The following is a 23,564-nucleotide window of genomic DNA, read 5'->3' on the forward strand; positions in this document are numbered from 1 at the left end:
TTTGATTTTTTAAAAAACACTAGATAAATTAGACTATCAGGGGAAACAACAGAGGTGTGTTGTCCATGGAATTTTCAAATATAACATGAATGTTTGTTTTTAGGTTTGCCTTACAGTTTTCTACTTAAGTGAGAGAAAAAGTAATTGAAGATTATTTGAAGTGAGTTTCTTACTTTACATGATTATTAGTACTACCATTCAATAAAAATGGCTCATGCTTCTTTATCTCAAGTTATTTTCTAAAGACATTTATAAGTTCTGTTGGAGCAGTTGAATTATTTTTACATGATTATCTCAAATAATCCTTTAACACTAGTCCACAACATCCCTGTTTACTTTAATTCTAAAATGTAATAGATCCTTGCAACAAATATGTGCAATATGTTGACACCAAATACTCAGACATGAAAACTAGCCTGAAAAAAAATTTTTCTCTTTTAGGCTGTTTTCCATGTCTGTTGAGTTCTGTTGAAATTCATTTTTCCTTTTCATCTTTGCTATTTTGCTTCATTAGGTATTTTTAAATAAAATGACATCGATTTTTAGAATTTCAAATGTTTGCATTATATTATTTTATTTCCACAGTAGCTTTAGGAAAAAAGTAGAAAATATGTTATTACTCATTCTTAAGTGATGAAGAATTTGAGGGTAGGCGTTAAGTAACCCTTGGCTTACCCAGGGTTATGTCTAGTAAGCAACTGAGCCATTATTACAGCTACAATCAGAAGACTAGCCAAGTCCATGTCCTTCCTACTACATCGCTGTCCTTTTAATTCACATTTTGTTGAGATTATCATCACTTATGGAGATTAATGCAACATAAATTTATGACTATTAAATATATAATTATACCAGAATTATTATTATAATGGTAATACTGGCCACATAAGAGAACAATATAATAAAAAATATTTACCTGAATGTTCTGCTTTACTTTGTTTCTGAACATTTCATTAAATATATGGTGATGAGAAAGAAACGCACATTGATCTGATACAGAACTATTCTATATAGAATTGCCTTATCTAAATAGATGAATAGTACCAGCAAACCATGCTTTAGAAGCCTAGTGAAGGATTTTTTTCTGAACAAGTCATTTCAGAGCCATGTCTAGAATACTACAGACAGAGTGCTGTTACTACTGCTAAATCCATGCATTGACACTTTCCCTAGCTCCCCCTAATCCTGGGAGTCTTTTTTTTTTAAGTTATTCTGCTGTCCACTGAGAGAGACGGGACTCTTCTGGATTCCAGGAAGGTGAGGAGAAGCTATAGCAAGAGGAAAGTTCTCCAGGCCCAGAAGGGAAAGGCCTTCAGAAGTATGGAATGGAATAGTAACCCTTTCTCACCAGTGATTGATGCAAGGAATTTCCTTGATCATGAGTGAAGGCTGTGAGTGTTTTCAGGGCAATTAGTGTCTTTTGAACCTTTCTGCATCTGTAAAGAATGCAGGAGGTAGTATGCCTCTCTTTGAAACTGAAGCCATTGCTACTGTATTACTCAGACAGTTGATGGTTATGCAGTTTTGGTGTATCTGATGCTCCATCTGAATGAAAGACATTTAATCAAGTTTTTAACGTCTCTAATTATTTAAAAATAAATTTTCTGCTATCTCACATTTTAGACAGTTCCTTATTTATCAGTGTCTAATTTTACCATTTAACCCAATAAATTATGATATTACAGGCACATATTAGCTTGCTAAAGTATTATTAATCTTTTTAGAAATCTCAATATGCAGTTTTTTTGTTAGTGTCTACTTACTCTGTTTTGCAGTGTATGTTCCCATAGCTCTGATTTAGGAATTCGGAAGACTAAAATCTGAGAAGGAATCAGTAAGAAAGTTTATAGCTTTAAGGCATGAGGAGCTTACAGCTTTTTAATATAAATTGTTCCCAGAATCCATGTCACAGCTCCTTATATGGTGCTGCTTTTTTCCCTTTGGTTGCTATGACAACAGCAGCACTGCACCATTCATCAGCCCTGGACCTGGGCTGCAATTGCTAGCCTTCCGTGTTACTCCTGAATGTTAAGAACATCCGTGAATCATTCACTATGTTAACGCTGCGCCATTAGAAACCTAAGAACCAGTTCTTCCAGCAATTTTCTCTAACAGAAGAGTAAACTAAACTGCGCCACAGAGAAAAATTGCATAAAAATATCTTTTTTCCTCAGGGAATCATACAGTCTATACTTGCTGCAGTATTCTGAAAGGATAAGCTTATGTCAAGCAATCTAATGGAAAGAACTCGTCTCTAATCTTTCTCGAAATCATTAGCTGTTCAAAACAAATACCACATTGCATCTCTGGATACAAAAAGAAGCAGGTGATGTTGTTAGGGGTTCTAAGGTCCTTTGGGAGCATCACTTGTGCTTTGGGACCGTAACCAGCACCTGCTATAAGAAGTATCACCTGTAACGCACAGTCAGTTCTGGGCAGTGTGAAGAGCTGGCTGGAGAAGATTAAAGCGTGGATCTTTACTGGCGTGTCAGATCTGATAACAACATGACCAGTGAATAAGAAGAAGCCTTTCAGGTTTGCAGGAGAAAAGACTATATAGTGTTGACTAATGAGGAAGAAAAACCAAAGCCTGTGAGTACAATGAGTACAGTATTTGTGTGTTACATGCATTTCTGAGCTATAAGGCCTACTTTGAGCTTTGTAGAAAAAGAAACACACAGCCTAAGAGAATTTGACACTTAGTTTTCAGGGAAGCCATTAAGAAATGTCATTAGGCACATTTATTTAATTTTAAATTGTCTTCTTTTACTTGTATGTATATGAATCTTTTAAAATAGTTTCATATTTAAAAAAATAGTATTTCATTGTAAAGAAAGCTGTTAACTCAATGTTTTAATGAAATGTGAAGATCAGATTGCTTTTTTTTGTTAGATTGTGATTCCAGAATAGATTTCTACTTCCTATTAGATATCCTTGTAAGTAAAACACATTTTAAAAAATATGCATGGGAACCTAGAATTTTGTAAGCATGCTTCCTTAACACATCAGATCTTTCCTTATTTCATTAAATGGAATGCTTACAAATGGATGTTCTTGCATAGTTTAAAGATTTTTTTTTAATGTGACACTATTTGCTAGTTATATTGATTTATATTATGTTTTCCCAGTTGAGAAAGATGAACTAGAGATTTACTGTTCTTACTTTTGTTTTTAGACCATTTAGTAATTATCAATTTAAGATAAATTTATAGATGAAATTTTCTCAAAAGATAGTGTCTATTTTCTGGCTTTTAATTATTTTTTCTTTTTAGTTCTTCAGCTAACCATGGTAATTTATAAATGTACTAAAATTAAAACTTGATTTTTCAAAATTAGAATATTTAGACTAATCTTCAGCCACCTCACAAAAGGAAAAGGCATTTCATTGGGGTTTATTCTTTCAGTTATTTATCTTCCTGAATTGCTTTTCTTAAATGCATGTTGTTCAGAGAAGTTAGACTCCAGAGACATAACTGGGTTCCTTTAATTTAGATTAAATTACTTAAATTTACATTTAAATTACTAGTGTTTATCATTACTACATTTTCATTTATATTCCTTCTTCCGTTTTTAGATTTTTGCCTGTAGATCCATACATGTGACTTTGCCCAATGTTTAAGAAATCTTTAAATAGGAAGAATTAATATATTATGGGATAATGAAAGTACTAATTATTTATACTTACTGTCATTTCTGTCATCAGTAGAAATATTTTACTTTTACTTGAAAGCTTATAATTAATAGATTAAATAAATTGATTATTCACATTTTAACCACTGCCATGCAAGAAAATATGAATTTTAAAATTCATGTATATTTAATAACTGTACATTATAAGTTAATACTTTTTGACTAGTCTATTCTCATAAGTGTATAGATACAAAGAATTTTATAGTCCATTATCTTTGAAACCATAATTCTTATTAATAGTAACAAAGATTGATTTGGATGCTTTTCTAATAAGGATAGTGTTTTTAAAAACGGATTTATTCATTTTGGAGTAATCTTCTCTGGCACATATGTGATTTTTTTTTTTTAAATATTTGGGTCCTTGCCTAATGGGTATATTCCTGAAAGGTTGTCCATAAGTATATCTGTTTGTAAATTGTCTAATTTAAAATCCACTAGTGAAGCTCCCTGTATTGAGAGATTCTGCCCTTAAATTGATTTGGTAAATTTGTATATCATATCCTAGATTTTCTGAAGTAAGAGGCATCCAGTTTATTTCAGTATCTAAGGATTCAGGTTGCAGGTTTAAAACTGGCAGCATTCTGTGAAAAAACTAAGCCTCATGCCTTGGACTTAAAGTTTAACCCCTCAGTTTCAGAGTAGTTTGACATCTTTGGGCTTACTTGCTGAAATCGTTTAGTCTTTACAATATTACTCATATAACAGATAACTCAGTAAAATCTTAGTTGAAAGTTGGCATTGCTTTTATTTGGAGGGAAATGTGATTGTAAATAAATAATATATAAAATTTATTAATATAAAAGGCTTATTAGGTTTCCTCCCTAGTTTCCAGTAACTTAAACTTGTCATCCTAATACCACTTGAATATCTGAAAATTTGTTAGTGCCACTAATAAGCTTTTACTAGGAAATAGGTGCCTCATTTCTCTCAGGATCTACATGAGGATCAAAAGTCTCATATTGATGATAAATTATTTTAAAAGATTGATTCCTAGTTATTTCTTTTTTGTGGACATTAGTCATAATATTTCTATGATAAATGTGGTTTCATTACCACTCCAGTATTGTATAGTAAAACATTTTAACCATCTCTGTAAACGGCAGCTTGGGACATGTTAACCTCTCTGAAGTTTCTCTTCTATAAAGTTAAAGAAATAATAACCTTTTTGTAATGTTATTGTAGGCATTAAGAAGGATAATATATATATATATATGTATAGGATCTAGTATAGTACTTAGCACAAAGGAAACATTTTCTAAGTAATAATTCTCTTCTCTACCCTTCCCCTCCATTGACTTATTTCAGTGGTCCTTGGATTTTTCCTTGGGAAAATTTTGGGAAATTCCTTTAGGACATAGGAATTTGCATACTGAAGGAGTATGGGATGTAGTCTAAAGGGCCATCCAAGAGCAAATCTGGATATTTCTTGAAAGTCTCATAATTTTCCTTTTAAAGTAGTCTACATTCTACATTTTTTAATAGTCATAAAAATGTTTCCCAGAACATCTTTAAGTAAAACTTACCCTTCAGGAAAATATGCTACATTTTCTCCTGTAAGTTTGCATACCCCAACAGACTATTACCTATCTGTATGAATTCCCAAGTTTAAGACATACTACTTAGATCTTATAGTTTGGGTATCATTTTTGAGGCACTAAAGATCCTTTATTAAAAGGTGCATGTCTTTCTTTGGAGAAGTAGATTGAGAATCAAGAGACAGGATGAAAAATGAAACTAGTAAAAGCTGAAAGGCTTACTCATTTTGAAAAAATAAGTAGTAATGTGGAGCTGGGTCAAGCTGTGGTGGTGTGAGAAAGGATACCTTCATGTCAGACATGAGGACTGGTGGTGGAGAATCTAACAGTTTTTTAGCATTTTTAAAGCTGCGAGAAGTCCTGCAATAAAGGAGCCTATTTAAGTGTTAAGCATCTCTGAAACTTACATCAAACCCCATCCTCCTTTTTTTCTTACACAACTCCAAAATCATGTGCAAGAAGTAAGTGTTCTAAAGGAGCACATTTAGAGAAATAAGTGACCAAAGGAAGTTAGGTCATTTAGAAGGAAAGAAAAACGGATAACTGTGGAGAACACAGCATGAAAGCAGTCACCTTGGCACTCCAGACGATTATGGAAGAATTACATTTTATTCATTTATGCATTTTATTATTTATATTAGAGGCCAGTTGGCTACCTTCTGATATTCCCAGGTACTTCTATTATTTCTGTGGTGGCATGTACTTACTGCAAGGCAGTTAAATTAATGCTCATTGTCTGTCTTACTGTGGTAAGATAATTAAGTTATATTTTCTATGTATGTATATATTTCTATAAATATACACAGTAATAATTGTACTATAATTACATAATGTGGTCAGTATGACTACATTGACAACCATACAATATATAAATATATCAAAATAACATGCTGTACACTTTAAACATTTTTTATTGAGTTATAGTCATTTTACAATGTTGTGTCAAATTCCAGTGTAGAGCACAATTTTTTAGTTGTACGTGAACATACATATATTCATTGTCACATTTTTTTTTTTTTGCTGTGAGGCTGTACACTTTAAATTTACGCAGTGATACATGTCACATTTATGCAGTTAAAAAAAACTTCAGGGTTATCTACATTTTGTTTTATTTTAAATAAAATGAATAGAAAATATTTTAGTGCATTTTATGCCAGAAAGAAAAATTGTAACTCATATTCAAACAAAGAGGCCTTGGCTTTACATTAAAAGTTTGGTGAGTAAATGTACTTACATATTAGGTTAAAGAGTTTTATACATCATTTTTGTCTTTCCCCACTTCCAAGATTTTTGATAAATTTATCAACTACTAGTCCCTATCAGGGTAGAATGAGAGAATTTCTAGTGTGTATCACCATCATATTTTTCAAGTTTGGGAGAATCACGAGACAAGCCAGAGATTACCATGGAACAGACCTAGAATTCAGGTCTTATCTGCATGTGACTTAGGTCCAGCTTTAACTGTGAGCAGAAATTTGTGTTTACTCACATGCAGCCCCTATCCATTGAGCCTAAATGCCTGCTAGTGAACCAGGGAGCTATGTATAAAGAATCTCCTTTTCCTTTGGATTAAAGTGCATACTTTAAGGTATTTACAGAAGTAGTTAAGTTCCTGGATTTTGTATTCTGACATGCAAAGTTCAGGTTCCAGCATTACCACTTGCTGGCTATGTGACTTTTTACAAGTTATTCATACATTCACAGTGTCAATTTCCTCATTTATAAAATGTGCATAATGAGAGTAACTGCCTTGTAAGAATGTTGAGGATGAGCAAACAGTATATGTCAAGTGCTTAGCAGTGTGTGGCACATAGTGAGCACTGAGTATTAACTTGTGCTCATACCATTAGTATATGCTCACAGTTAGACATACACGCCTTTAAGTGGTCCTTATTACTAATAGTGTAAATAATTTTGAAAGCTCATGTAGAAAGATATGATAGAGCTACTGAATCTAAAGTACACCTATGCACAGGAACACATAGCAACAAATGAGAGCCCAGACAGTGTTGTATCTGCTGTATTCTATCTGTTGTTATAAGTCCAATTATACTGGAAAAATAAACTATAGTCACCACCTTCTATTTCCCTTATAGTAATCTCATTTATATGTCTACACAGTCATAAAATAGGAAATTAAATTGAGAAAGCTGTTTATATTTTTCCATCAGTATTTATGTTAATCATTTTTCTCATCTTAACAAAAAAATTTTTTTTCTGAGTTAAATAACACAATAAAAGATGTACTGTCTTTTGTTAGCTGTTTATTAATTACTTTCTTAAAAGGAGTCAGTGTTGACAGTAACTTTATAAATCTGTTAATTCTCTATTTACATTTCAGAGCATGTGATCTAACCTAACTTGTATTATAATTGAATGTACAATGATAAAATGTTTTATTATGGGTATCATTACCAGACAATTCTACATATTCTTAATTAAGAGCAAACTATTTTTTTTCTGCCTTGAAACTCCCCCAAGAATTTAGTACAGTTGGAATTATATATAAAACACTAAAATCAGAAATACTTGTAATACACATACCTGACTGTAGCTTATACTATATGCAAAAACACCACTAAAAATCTATGAATAATTAATAATCAGTTCATTTTTCAGGAATCTAAAAACAAAACACATTAACTCTTTATTCCTTCAAAGTTCTGGGGGCAGAATTAATTTAACAAAGTTTACAAGAGTCAGACAGCATCAATGAAGAGTAAGCTTCAGGGAATTCAAATTAAGAAACGTGGAGCAGATCAGAAAATCCAAAGTAGTGACTAGAAATTAAAAACCCAGGGAAGGTTTTGTGAGAACCATGACTAAGTAGAATTTACTTAAAAGAAAATAACTCTAACCAAATTGCTGTGGAATATGCTGTGCACCTCTCGGAGAGTGGTGGAAATGTTAGCTATCTTAATCATGGTAGTGGTTTCATTGGTGTATACATCTATCAGAATTCATCCAGCTGTACATCTGAAATATGTGTAGTTTACTGTACCATACCACTATAAAGGTGTTAAAATAAATAGAGTGAGAAAGAAAGATTATATATTATATATTAATTATGTATTTCCACATAATATTGACACAATGAATTTGATAATTTTTCCAGAATATTTTAAAAAATATAAACATTAGTCCCTCTTCAGATAAATTACCAAGGATTCCATATTGTAGAGTTTAATTTCATCATGTTTTACATTAATGGGAAATCAGGAAGATGGATTCTTAGAGGCTCCTCAAGATAACTTTTGAATACTGTGGAAGCATTTTGGACAGAAACAGGAAAATTTACATCAATCATGAATAAGAAACTCTTTAAGAAATTTACTAGTGAGAGGAGAGGGGAAAAACAAAATTCATGATAATATGAAGAGAAACTAGTTGTGTTTTATGAATATGTAAAAAATATTCAGCAGAGTTTGAAATCATGGACTATTCAGAATTTCAAAGCCTAAGCTACAGTATTTTATTGCATACAAGAAGACAACATGAAGACTATTTCTTGTAATATTTCAGAAAAGTAATGCAGGATGACCCATTAACCAAAGCAGAACAGGTTAGGGACAAAATATGCACGAATGGGAAGTTGGGGCTAGCCTTACCCATATGTCGTAAAAGGAAGTCTAATTACATAAGAAGAATATGGTATTATCTCTCTGCCTATTCTGTCTTCTAGATGATCTCACACATTCTTACGACTTTAAAATATCATCCATATGCTCATATCAAGAACTCAGAACTCTCTTACTACCAGTAAATTCAGCTGTCTTATTGACAGCTCTGTAGAGATTATATCAAGGACTAGGTATTGAGGAAGAAAAGGCAGATTTTGGTGCTTATTGTAATGTCTTGCATATCAAAGTTATCCAGTAAAGATGGGTTTCAGAATTTTTAGATGGGAGAAACAGTAGTTCCCTAATAGTTATTTGTGTATGCTTGTTTTAATGAAGGTATTATACCTTCAAATTGAATCAATTTGTACAGAAGGACTTGAAATGAAAAGCTACAGTCCCCAGCCTCATCCTTTTCCATTCCTAATTCCACTCCTCTGGAGGACAGTTGCTTATATGCTTTTTGCTATTTCTTCAGTGGTTACCTCCATATCTCTGAATTATTATGTTTCTTCTAAAATTTTTGATTGATCAGTTTTAAATATATCTAATGAAACATTAAGTTTATTTGCATTGCTCCCACTTTTCCTCCCAACAAAATTATGTCAGTTTTTTGTTGTTTGTTTTATTGATTATGGCCATAAATACTTTTATTTTTCATTTCTGTGCTTCTTGTTCTATGAGGTATAACACAGTATTCTTGATTTCCACTTTGTAAGAAGACAATATTGGCACCCTTGCACTACATAATTTCTGATAAGTTAGACATCACCCAATTTGTTGGACCTTGTATATAATACATTGTTTTTCTCTGATTGCTTTTTAGATTTTCTCTTTTTCTTTGGTTTTCAGCATTTTGACTATGACAGGCCTAATGTGGTTCTGTTCATATTTATCCTGCATGGGGTTTCTGGGCTTCTTGATTCTGAAAATGTGTTATCTTCTACAGATTTGAGATATTTAGCCAGCATTTCTTCAGATATTTTTTCTGCCCTGTTGTCTCTTCTTCTGAGACTCTAGTTACATATATTTTAGCCCTTTGGATATCATCTCACAGGTCTTGAGGTTTTTGTTTTGTGTTTGTTGTTTCTTTTAGTCTTTGTTCTCTGCAGTTTTCAGATTGGATAATTTCTGTTCATTTATCTTCAAATTATTTTCAATTTACTACATACTATAAATGTATATGTATGTGTGTGTATATACATATATACATATACATACAGACTATACACTGTTATTTAAATTGTCATGTTTATAAATTTTTGGTGGCGAACATGCTGTATACAGAAATAGAAATATAATATTGTACACATGAAATGTATATAATGTTATAAACCAGTGGTACCTCAATAAAATTTTTAATATGTTTAAACATTTAAATATGTTATTAAACCCTTTCAGTGACTTTTTATTTCAGCTGTTGTGTTTTTCAGTTCTAGAATTTCCATTTGGTTCTTTATTATAGTTTCTACTTCTCTGCTAAGATTTCCTCCCTTTTTAAATTAAGAGAATATATTTCTTTACCATGCTGAAAATACTTAAAATAACTGTTTGAAATTCCTTATTTGCTAATTACAATATCTGTAGTGTTTTAGACTTGCTCTCCATCTTTTCTTTTGATAATGAGTCACATATTCCTGGTTCTTCATGTATTGGTTAATTTTGTATTGTATCCTGAACATTTTATTTAGTGGATACTGTGAATTTCCTCATATTCCTTCAAAGAGTGTTGATATTTTTCTTTTGTCAGGCAATTAACTTGGTTTGACTCATGGAAAATGGTGTCTCTTGGGCATCAGTTCAGTTCAGTTTAATTGTTTTACCGTTAGCCAGTCTGTTCCACGTATGCATGGTTCAGGAATCAGCCAGAGATTTGAATGGAATCTATACATAGAATCTGGTCAAGCTCCTGTGTATCTCTCTTTCTGGAAATACTCCTCCCCTCACTTTTCAGACTCTTGTTGCCACAAGGTCTGTCTTTTGATACTTCAGACTGGAAAAACTATAGGTTTACTATTGGACTTTTAATGACCCCATATAGTCCTGACTGTGGTCTGCTTGTAGACCAAAAGTGAAAAAAAAAAAAAGAGAGAGAGAGAGAAATTAATCCCAGTCTGATCTTTTCTTGAAATTGTCAGTTGTCCTCCAGAATCTCTCTGTTGTGTTCAATCCTCAGGGCCTTGAGGTGGTTGTTTTTTTGTTTGTTTGTTTTGTCGAGAGTTTATAGTTATTATCAGTGAGAGGGTCCATCTGATAGAGAAGCTTACTGGGCTGTACAGAAACAGAACCTCCCCAAATAGGATTTTGAGATTTTTGTCTTTCATTAATACTGAAACTTCCTAAAGCTATTTCTTTCTAACCATAGAAATACTTAAGCGTTGGGGAGCTGGCATTTAGCTTTAGGACCAAATTCTATAGTAACTCTGATTTTAGTGTTCGCTTCCTTGCTGCTTATTGTTACATACATGTTTTTTCTTTTTCATACATCCAGTGAGGTACATTATTAAAGACAGAAATCATAAGAAAAATGTTTTACCTTTTAAATTTGAGATTTACTTTTGGCTTCCATTCCTTTTTACTATGTTGTATAACACTGCTTCTGTCTCCATCCTACTACCAGGATTTTTTTCAGATTTAAAGAAAGTAACAGTGAAGAAAGCAATATGTTTAATTAGTTTAAAAATCAGAAGAGGGAGGAGCCTAATGAAAACCCTGAGAAAAGAAAGACCTCTGGCTAAATCAGTGTCTACTTTTTGCATATTTATAGACCACTCCTCTTATTAACATACAACAAAGAGTAAAGCAAACAGTATTTCATGCCTTTGTGTGTTTAAGGAAAGCCAGAATAAAAATCTCTGCTTCTGTCTTTAAATCAAAGCCTTGCCTGGTGGAAAATTGTTCTATTCCTCCAGTTAGCTCTCTATTTTCATGGTTTAATTTGCATCAGAGGCGGCAACTCACCTTTCCATACCATGTTCTTCTCAGGAGTTTATCTTCTTCCCATTTTCCTCTGTTCCTTCCCAGACAGATGATCCCAGGGTTTCAGAGTGATGTGTTGCAACTTGTATTGTTACAAAGACTAGAAACTGCTGACAGATAATCTAAGGTTAGAGAAATGTTGTGATTCATTACAGTTAGTGGGTAGTGAAATATTCTCTGTTGTTGAGTTCTTTACTATAAGATTAATAGCAACTGCACAGTCCAAAAACAAGCCAGAAAGTTACTGGTCCTTCACGCTTTTTGAAAAGGTCTCAGTAGTCATTTTTGTCCATCGACAAAAACTTAGTTTGTTATCTATCCTTGTAGAGTTTTATTACAGTCTGGCACAGCGTTTCCCCTTATGGCAGATTGCAGCAGCTTTCTGCCTCCCACATTGACTACCCAGGATCTTCTTCAGTTTACTTTCCTGAGTTTTGTAAAAGGAAAAAATGGTTTTAATTTCCTTCCCTAATTATTAACTTTCTGCTTTCTTTTTAACCCTAAACCTTTTGGAGAAATCAGTTTGAGTTGTCAGGAAATGACAGCTGACCATTATTTACATGCTTACTATCCAAATCTATTCTCTTCAGTTCTTAAGTATACTTAAAATGATTTTTCTAAGGAATTTTATGTTATTGCACCTAGTCAGCATATTTTCAGCCATTACTGATAGCTGATGCTAGATGGAAAACAGCACTGTGATAGCATTATACATCATTCTCAAAATGCTGTTCTGAGGTGGTTATTCTATAGCCCCTGCCTTAAAAGACTTTAGTAGGGTTTGACAATTCAGACACAAATAATAGAAGGGGGATGGAATTTGTACTTCTGATTTACAATACCAGAATCCTGGATCCAATAACTTAACATACTTTTAAATCATAGTTTGTGAATTGTTCAAAAGGGAATTAACCACTAGCTTTCGCATATTATAAATACTTCTCCAACCTACTGTACCTTTTTCCATCATACATACAAGAGGACCTTTATTAGTACCCTGTTATAATACATATTCTGCTAAAGGGAATAACTTCATCCATTAAATAACAGCTGTCCTTTTGGGTGCAGAGAGATAGACACAGCTGAATCAAGAAGCATGAGTAGATTAGTTCTTGCACTTTGGTGTCATAAATCGTACCCTCTAGGTGCCAAATACTGATCAGCATCTTAAAATTTGTATGTCTCCATGTTCCTCCATTACCTGTCACATCATCAACACCATTATCGTCGTCGTCATCATATATGTACTGATAACAACAACATCTAGTATTGAGCATGTTCTGTTTGTAAGGCACTTTGCTAATTGCTTTACAAAGATGAGTTCATTTAAATCTTTACAATAACCTTGAGAGGTAAGTGGCATATTATAATGATTTTGTAGATCATTTAGTTTAGAGATGTATAGAACATCTATTGTGGCATTATCTTTAATCCATGAATCCAAGATCCACATTTTAGTTTCTGTCCCAGGGGTAGCTCAGTCTGTGGCCTCGAGTAGCACATTATGCTTCAGCTACCTATTTCTAAAGAATAATAAATATTAATATCTTCTTTTTTAGCCTTATCTATAATTTATTCTTTAAGTTTAATCCTTATAACAACTCAAAGAAAAATTATGGCTCACATTTTAAATAGGCAGAATCTAAGCTTGGAAAAGTTAAATAATTTGTTAATAATACTAACCATGTAACACAATTCTCACTTTAAAGCTCTTTCTTTTAATCACTGTGTTTTCTTTATTCTTTTTTTTCCTTCCTACTTTTTCACAGGTGTATGATGAGAAAATGTGAATTATAGTGCAGTATTTCTGTCTTACAAGTGATAGAAAAGATATATTTTTTCTTCTAACTTGGGAGAGATGGGGACTAACTTTTAAAACATTTACAAGTACACGTAGCCTCAAGCCTTCCAGTCATACCTAGTCTGCTCTGTATTACGGCATAAATTACACATATAAATCTTATATATTTATAAGTTACATGTGTAAAATTTGAGACATTTTATATTTTGAGGAGGTGAGAATCATGTAGCAAAGAAAAAGCTGTGGCAAAAATTCAGGTTCATATTAGTGATGCAGCTCTTCTCAGGCATCATACTGTCTCACTTCATGTAAAATGTTGCCCAGTGAATTCACTTGCTGCTATTAGGTTTTAAGTATTCCTTTCAGTCATTTTTATCTGCTTTTGTTGGCATTAATAGTGTGTATAAAATAGAATAATAGGAAAGGCCATATGCTCTGAAACTTTAACAGAGGTAGGATTCTGATAATTTTTAGTTGCATTATTTTTGCTTCTTCTCTTTTCTAATTTTCCTGTGAATAAACATATTCATGTACGATTTTAAATTTTAATGTAGTTATATATAACATAAGTACTTTAAAACTCAGAAGTTGGCCTGACAAATATATATAATTGTTTGTATCAATAAACTGTAATCATACATAAGTCAACATGGAATATTTTTGAAATTTGGGACACCTTTTAATTTTATCAAAAACCCAGCACTTCTTCAGATGTATAGAAATGAAACCTAATACTATTAAACTAATTGGCATTTGAATATTGTGTTAGCATATTAAAAGGCTTTTCTGACCTCTTATTGATTTTTATATGCAGAGATATTAAAATAGGTAATTGAAATCTACACTGCCTTATTTTATCTCAAACACCTTGAGTTTTGCCATTCACTGCTGTAAAGAGATGACATTTACAACAATGTGTTGTAGGCTACAATAGTTTGCCTTTTTCTTTGTAATAATATGTATGGTAAATAAAGCTTTAAGTCTCAATTTCATATTGAAATGAGAATTTCTATTTATTGAAAATTCTATTGAAGTACTATCTTACAGGAATGTCTTAAAAATTAGTGCACTCATTTTTGAAGTAACTGTTTCTTTGGAGCACCATGTGTCTCCTTATTTATTGCTTGTATAGTCTATCTATGTATCAATTTGTTTAGTGTATCCCTTTGTGTAGCACAGCATAATTGCATGAAAGTAGAACTTATGTGGGAGACTTACTCTTGAGTTATCTTGGATATACCTTAGAATCACAAGCTTTCTTAGTCCATAAACACTAAATGGATGAAGCACATAAACAGATCGTTTATACCTCTAAAAATATATAGACAAACATAAATAGTTAATTAATTTAACAAATAATAGTACTAGATCTGTGCCCTGCACTGTTATAAGCATTGCTAAGGTTATAGCAGTATGTAAGACAAAGTTCTGCCTTTTGTCAGCCACATTATGAATACTAAACATCTGGGAAATGTAAATTAAAACACCATGAGAGACTTCTTCCCATCAGAATGGAGTAAGCAGTACTGGTCTTGCACTCCCACTAGAAACAATTTTTTTTCAGACATTGGACAGTTGACAGCATAGTAATGTTGATCCCTGGGAGAAAGGATGGGAGAGGAAACTAGGTGAACCTTGGCTTTTTGCCTAAAGATATTCTCCTGATGATGGAGAACTCAAACAGAGAATGACAGTCTTACCAAACTGAAGAAACAGAGATAAGAAATTGAGGAAGCCAAGGCAACTGAGATTTACAGAGTACTTAAGAATGGGGAGCTAACCAGAAACAGAACTACAGAATTCTGCATAGGGGCTCTTTTGAATCTTTAACTTAATACTGAGTTCCTCATAGGTGGGGTGAGACTCCGTGAGGCTAAATAAAGAATAAATACCAACGACCTAGAAACCAATCAATTCTTAGAGTTCTGCCAGGAATGGGAGATTTTTTTCATTACAGAGTGTAGAAATCTTATTTAAAACCTGGAGCATTCAGTAGAGATTGGAGAAAGGATACACTTTGGTAGTAGGGCTTAACGTCTTTAGGGTAAAAATTCACTCCAGACCTGCCTAAACAAAGCTTTTAAAATAAGGCTCAAAAAGATTGGACTGATCTGCCAGTAACTTACGTGCCTTGGAGGCTTAGCCTTCCTGTTGACTTCCTTTGTTAATGCTTCCTTCAAGTATCCCTAAATGTAGAAGAGCTTGGACACAGCCAGAGTATCTTTTCTGGTGTTTCCCTTTTAACTCAACTATGTTCTCAGCGTATTTTGTTGGATTTTTTTTTATGGAAAATAAAGCTGGAAATTAAATAATTATAGTCCAATTATAATGATGATTTATGCATTGTTTGTTTTATGAAAGTCTAAGTCAGCGAGGTGATTTATAGTGTGATTAACATTTATATTACACATGAGTGCTTTTTGAAATTCACTTTTTAAGTCATTTGTTTTATTAAAACTTTTATTTGTTAATGGCTGTCTTTGACTTTATACTGTATGCTATTCATTAGCAAATAATTCTTAGCCAGCTACCACATGCCACGATACTATATTCCAAGCATTACAGCCTAAAGCATTATACTTGAATGAAAATAATTGTATAAATTTAGGCGGCTCATAATTCTTTATAATGTATATTCAGCCCATTTAAAGAAAGGGGCTAAATTTATACAGAATTTACTGCTTTGTTCATTAGTTCTGCATCTAACTTTTATAAATTTTGTAGAATATGGCAAAGAATACTAATACATTCATCAAAATTTATTCCCCTTTCCTCCTGGGCACACAGCTAAACTGTATATCCCAGCCGCCTTTGTAAATAAATGTGTCATGTGACTAAACTTTGAATAATATGAGTAGAAATAATGTGTACCAGTTTCAGACTAGGCTATAAAAACTTCACATGTACAGTTCTTCCCTTTTTCCCCCCTGGTCTTTAGCTTGATGAAAAGAATCTACTAGAGAACTTTGAGACTCTAAGATAAGAAGTGTCTTACTGAACACCTGTATTGAATGAGAACTCTTTTATTGTCTTAAGCCATTGAGATTTTAGGGTTGTTTGTTTTAGCTTTTGGCCTGCCCTAGGGACAAAGAAAGAACCATGATTGACCTGTAACTGTGGTTATATGTCTATGGGAGAGGACCATCATTTTTATGAAATATATTTCATAATTTTCATGAATTTTTATATGATGTCTAAAAGTAAGCCTGAGAGACTTAAGTCTTTACTGACCAGCTTGTGGGTAGATGAAAACACCTCTTTTCCTCTGGACTCTGGTGCTAGCTCTTGTTCTGCTTGAATTGTTAGAAGGGCTGGTTTCATCTGTGTACACCCACAGTACATCCTGTCCCAATAATCCTGTCAACCTGTATCCTTCCTTCCGCCTCCCCAAAAGAAAATACTTTCTCTTCTCCATCTTCTCTACCTTTCCTTTTCCATTTCTTCATGACCAGAGGCAAACTTTTGAAGGGTTTTCCCTGCTGTGCCAAGTTTGATGAGTGAACAGATGAGACCCTTCATATATTATGAAGTATTATAAAGCTGTTCACTCTGATCAGTGGAGATAGGGAACGTTTGTATGAGAGTCATCCATGGATAACTGGGGGCCAAAAATGAACTGATACTTGTATTGGTTAACATAGTTGACTTTGTCACACTGCGCACATTTCATATTTTACTTGTATTTGTATAGGTCTCAAAGAAATCAGATCTCTAATAATCTGTTGTCAAGAATAACTTTGTATTTCTAGCTGTACTAATATATCTTTATTCAGATTTAATATAAATGTGTTCTAATTATTTCATACTTCACAGCATAATATGAGTATGAAACAACATGCAGTAATTTTTACTTGTAATTTAGAGTTGGAAGAATGGGGAGACTAAAGAGGATAATAACATAGTATTTGGGGAGGAAATAGGGAAAAGAGAAATTTATAAAACATTCATTTTTTTAAACTTTTATAGAAGAAAAGTGAACCAGAAAGATACTTTGCCAACTATATGTTAATTTTATAATTGGTTAGAGCAGTAAAGTTTTATTTTTCATTGTAATGAATCAGAAACTGTTTCTACAGTAGACTAGCCATTATTTGATAAAAACTGTCATATCAAATTTTAATTTCCTTTTTCTGGATTGCATCTGAGGGTGTTTATTTCTTTTACATGTTTTTTATTTTCTATACATAGATATTTTTTCCTTGTGAAAAACAAGGAACTATATGAATTATAGTTTTTTCTCTTTGTCGTCTTTTCACTAACATCTAGCCTATGTCAGATTGTCAAATTCTGTTGGTTTTTCTTTCCCTCTCAATTTTTTTCAAATTTTGTTTTTGATCCCTCTGTTGTGGGGGAGGTGCATCACTGAAAAGGAAAAAAAGCTCCTTGGTATTCTTCCTTTTTTCAGGGTGTGGTTTATGTTACCATTGAAGCACAGTCGTGAGAAGTAGTTAATCAAGACATCAGTTGGATTGGAAGGATGCTATTCCCACCTATTTCCCAATTTTAAACCCACCATAGTTTGGGGATTAAGAAGGAAATAGGGTGTCACAAATAGCATCTCTCCCTCTCCACTTCTTTCCCACCCCCACTCCATGAAATCCATGGTACCCAAAGCTCTAAAATATTGTGGATATTACAAGATTCTGCCTATGAAGCTCTTGTTAATGACTTTTTTAAATAGAGTTTTCTCTTCCCAGATAAATTTTCCACTGTTTCTCTCTACATCCATAACAATTCTGTAGTTCAGATATTTTCCTCCTATGTTTCCTTTTAAGAATTTTATAGCTTTGACTTACATTTAGGTCTTTGATCCATTTTGATTTTATTTTTGTATATGGTGTAAGATAAGGCTATGACTTCATTTTTTTGCATATATATATATATACATATATATATATAAAATATATATATATATTATATCTCCAATTTTCTTAACACCATTTATTGAAAAGACTATCCTTTCCCCATTAAATGGTCTTGGTACATTTGTCAAATCATTTGGCCATAGGTTTTTTTCTGGAATCTCTACTTTTTTTCATTGGTCTATATGTCTGTCTTTATGCCAGTACCACACTGTTTTAATTCCGTAGCTTTATAGTAAATTTTGAAATCATGAGGTTTAAGATCTCCAGCTTTGTTCTTTTAAAGATAATTTTGGCTTTTCAGAGTTCCTTGAGATTCTATATGGATTTTAGGATGGGTTTTTTCTATTTATGCAAAAAACGTCATTGGGATTTTGATAGGCATTGCATTGAATCTATAGATCATTTGGGTAGTATTCCCATCTTAACAATACTAGGTCTTCCAATTTCTGAACAAGGGATGTCTTTCCATTTATTTGTGTCTTTAATTTCTTTCAGCAACATTCTGTTGTTTTCAGTGTTCAAGTCTTTAGCTTCCTTGGTTAAGTTTATTTCCTAAGTATTCTTTTTGTAGCTATTCTAAATTGAATTATTTTCTTCATTTTTTTCAGATTGTTTATCATTATTGTATTTTTGTGTATTGATTTTGTATCCTACAACTTTTCTGAATTTGTTTATTCTAACAGTATTTTGGTGGAATCTTTAGGATTTTCTACATACAAGATTATGTCATCTGCAAAGATAATTTTACTTCTTCCTTTCTAATTTGGATTCCTTGTATTTCTTTTTCTTGTCTATGCCTAAAATCTTTTTATCCTCCTTTTAGATTTGACAATGAGTTTGTCTTTAGGTTAACCTTACTGAATATGCTTTTTATCTCAAAACCAACTTGTGAAAGTACTTTCTTGGTACTTTATGTTGTTCTGTTCATCACTGTATTTATCCTTCAGTTCTCATTTTCCTGATCCTTGCTTTATTTAATCTGCCTCCATTACATTCTCCCATGATTATCTGAATCTTGTGCCAGCTTCTTCCTAAAAATTCCTCTTCACTATGAAACTTTTATCAAAAACAAGTATTTCAGTAGTTATTTAGAAATTCGTATTTTAATGCCTTTATAATTGCTTGGACTAGGTGAGCTTCAGCATCATCTACAGCATCTCAGTTTACAGAGGAGCCTCCATAGGTGGATTATCTCTTTCACCATGAACGTTTTTGTGTGATATATCTGGTTGCTCTTATTCCCCTACCCCACCCCAACCCCACCCCACCAAAGATCATGGGAAGAATTAGTGAGTACAGACATATTGGGCTCTCTTCAAAATAGGCCTCAAATGATGAATACTTCATAACTTGGAGCTGTTTTTTTTTTTTTAAGTAACGTAACGTAAGAGTTACATTGCTAAAAGAGTGACTAAAAAGAAATACTAGCTTTTACGACAGATGTTAACAGTCTCAGAGATGAGGCCTTGATTTCTATTTTATTTCAACTTTTTTCTTAGGAAAAGTTCTCTCAGTGATCTGTTAGCATGAGGTATTTGTAGATATCTCTCTCTAATGCAATCTGCAAACTTTAGTGTGCTTCAGAATCACTTGGAGGGCTCGCTAAACACAGATTGCTGGGCTCACACCCTCCAGAGTTTCTGATCATCAACTCTTCTGACCTGAGGTCTGATAATTTGCATTTTTAACAAATTCCCAGGTGATGCTATGCTGCTGGTCTAGGCACCACATTTTGAGAACCAGTGGTCTAAATCATACTCTTTAACTTTCTCTCTGTACCCACAAATTTCTTGTTGTCAAACATAGACCACTTTGATTTGGGTATTCTACTACCTTCTGAGGTGTTACTTGCTTTCTTCAACATTATTCTCTTGTCAATTTTTAAAACATAATTGGTGATACCACTGTTCTTCTCATTCTGCCATGGCATTGTAGACATCTTTGTTTTACCCCTCTCACGCACACAATTCAGACTTCCAAAATTATGCTGAGTCTGTGATGGTGATGATGATGACAGCAACAACAGAAACAATGATAAAAACTGCCAGCATTTATAGAGGATTTGTTCTATGCTAATATCACCATATCCAAGCACCATCCTAAGTACTTTACATGTCTCGAATTAGTTAAGAGTCTCATGCTCTACCAACTGAGCTAGCCGGGCACCAGTTAAGCCTCGTAATAATCCTGACTTTTTGACAAAACTGAGGCTTAGTTAGGGTAACTAATTTGCCTAGTTTCTTACTACTACTAAGTAGTAGAGCCACAGCCTAAACCTTTGGAATGGTTAAGCCCATACTCTTAACCAGCTTGCATCCTCCTCTCAACCTCTGCCAGATTTCCAAACTCAAGTCTCTTACAGTATAAGATTCATATTCCCAGTGTTGGTTCAATTCTTCCCAGATCAGTAGTTTCCTGTTATCCCTTATGTCACAATAAAATACCTGGTTTGGTTTTAAAGTCCCCTACCTATCTCATTTCAACCACTTACTTTTTTAACTACCTGGTAAACCCTTTTGACTTAGGGTTCTTTTACCCATCTGAATCATCTTATATACTTTTTTTTTTTACAGTAAAATATATTAGAATTCCAGGCTTCCAAAGAAAACACTGTGTCCCATCTTCCATGTGTGGTTGACTTAGAGATAACAGTAGTCTTCTATTATTTGGGTGAGAGCAACATTATAATCTACCTTATAAAATAATTTAAATTCATCATTAGACATGCACAGTGTCCCACGGATGAGGGTAGAGAAGAAGGTAGAAAAAAAGAATTAAACGTCCACTATTAGCTACAAAGGTAACAGTTGGAATTCCTTGAGAAGGGAAAATAGAGAAGTCTGCATGGATTTGAGTTTCACAGATCTCTAGGATCCTGATTTTCCCCCTTGACTCCATCTCATAATTCTTACACATTCTTCCTACCTCCCTCAATTTCTCCTGCCATTCTTCAGTTTCTTTCTTACATATCTACCCTAAGTTGCTGATTCTGTCTGTCTACTAGCTCCAAATTTCATTATAAAAATTGTTATTAAGATTTTTAGATGTATAGAGTCCCTGGAGCAGGGACCTGTGCTATCCTTGTCAGAACTCAGCAGGTAAAACAGTTACACTGCCATGTAAAATAAAATAGTAAAATTCTAGTAAAGGACTTAAGAGTTTTAAGAATTAAATTATGATAATTTCTCCTGTACAAAGCAATGTTGGATACAGAAAATGTTTCATTAGTTTTGAATTGACTGGTGAGATTATAATGAAAGAGATTCAAAAATTGGCTGTAAGTAGCCTGCAGATATGCATATAAATCGCTTGAGATCTTCATTTGTGATAGTGATTTTTAAAACAGGCTCAAGTTTTGCACTCAGCAGAGGTGAGAGCTCTGCTAATTCCAAAGCTTGCTCTGGGTGGAGAACCGTATGTACTGTTAGCGCCCTTAGCCTTTGTTGCCATGGGGACAGTGAGGCTTTCTTTTGTTTTCTTAACATTTGATATATACATACATATCCTAAGATTTAAAGTGTGATTTAGTTGACTATAGGTGTTGCATATTGGCACATATAAAAAATATTTTTTTAATACTTTATATTTTATCTTCCAAAGAAAATAGAGGAGAATTCTGCTCATCATAATGACAAAGTTTTATATTACTTTTTACAGAGTCTTTTAGGGATAATTTAGAATCCCCTGTGAATAATGGATGAGGATTTTGAAGAATATGTGGAAACTTTTGAAAAAAGTAACATGATCCTAAGCACTCACATGTCTGGGACACCTATAGTTATGATACAAATGTCTAATGCATACAAATCAATTTCAGATTCAACTGATGTTTTTGCACCAGTATTATGCTAAGCACTCTAACCCTGTTATAGTTTAGTAGAACTCAGTTTGATAATATCAAAACAATCGTCATAAGTTTAACTTTTTTTAATCTTTTTTCACTTTTTTAATAAGTTTAACTTTTAATATATTTAACTGATAGTTTCAATGTATATCAATAATGTTCCTCAACTTTCCCCCTAAAAATCATTAAATAAATTTTATATAAGCTTTTAGTAAGAAAACTTTCAGTTTGTGAGTTATACTTTGTTCATTCATTCCTTACAAAAATGAATGGATTCCATGGCATGGAATATTATTATTATTCCATAGACCTCAAGATTGTATTTGTAATTAAATCACATCTCTGTCTTTAGCATACGGTTTCAAACCTGCATGGCCTAGTTAATATCTTGGTCCACTAGCAGTTTTGACTTCTTACACAATAGCTGAGCAGTTAGGTGATTGATTTCCGTGTTAAGCTAGGTAGATTAATCCTATTGAAGGCATTCATCACAACCTAGTATTACAGTAGGTATTTCTGGATAAAGAAAACTTTTTATTACAATTATTATAGACAAAATCTTAAAACTTAGTCCTGTACTTTACTTAGTTAATACCTGTGTTTAATGGCAAAGGAAGACAAGAAAGCTCGTTGCTTTATAAGGAAAGAAAATAACTAAAGGTAATAGACTAGACAATTACGATTTACGCTTATAGTTTTGATTTTAGCTTTTCCAGTATGCAGTGACTTTTTAACAAGACCCATCTCCTCTATGAAGAATGCAGTTAATTTTTTTTTTTCTGGCACAAAAAAGTAGGGTAACCTGATCTGAGTCTGACAGAGTGTGTCGTTCATTTAAGTGCTTCCATCTGTTGCCTGCTGTTCCCCTTACTCATGACCCCTCTGTGTTTCTCTTTCCCTTCTCTTCCCCTGTTTCTCTTTCCTTTTTCTTTCTTCCTTCCTTCCTATTTTCCTCTCTCTCTTTTTTTTTTTTTCCCTCTCCCTCTCCTTCTCCCTCTCCCTCTTTCTTGTCCTTAGCCCCTCTGAGGAAAGCAAAGTTTGTTGAGAGCCCACGAATTCCAGAATCCGAGCTTGGCTCACCAACTCTCACTTCAGCTCAGAAACTGGACGTGGATGCATACTGCCCTGGTAAGCGTGCATGCAAAGTGCCTGCTTTGAAAGAGGGAGGTTTGGATCAGGTCCATCCAGCAGAGCAGTGTTTTGCATGTATACTATTTATTCATAAAAATATAT

General features: G+C 33.2%; 1 protein-coding gene across 5 annotated transcripts in view; it reads left to right on the top strand.

Annotated features, from left to right (window-relative positions):
• The window catches only part of TANC2 (tetratricopeptide repeat, ankyrin repeat and coiled-coil containing 2), a 309,551-nt gene that overhangs the window by 123,197 nt on the left and 162,790 nt on the right, over window positions 1-23,564 (top strand). For 3 of the 5 annotated variants that reach the window (XM_015235187.3, XM_031685574.2, XM_031685578.2), the window contains exon 5: window positions 23,349-23,459. The exons of the other annotated variants lie outside the window; for them this stretch is intronic. In XM_015235187.3, the coding sequence (XP_015090673.1) occupies window positions 23,349-23,459 (111 nt within the window). The remainder of the gene's footprint in view (window positions 1-23,348; window positions 23,460-23,564) is intronic. 5 annotated transcript variants of the gene reach the window in all.

Source organism: Vicugna pacos, chromosome 16 (assembly GCF_048564905.1).
Source record: "Vicugna pacos chromosome 16, VicPac4, whole genome shotgun sequence".
In the NCBI taxonomy this organism is placed as follows: Eukaryota; Metazoa; Chordata; class Mammalia; order Artiodactyla; family Camelidae; genus Vicugna; species Vicugna pacos.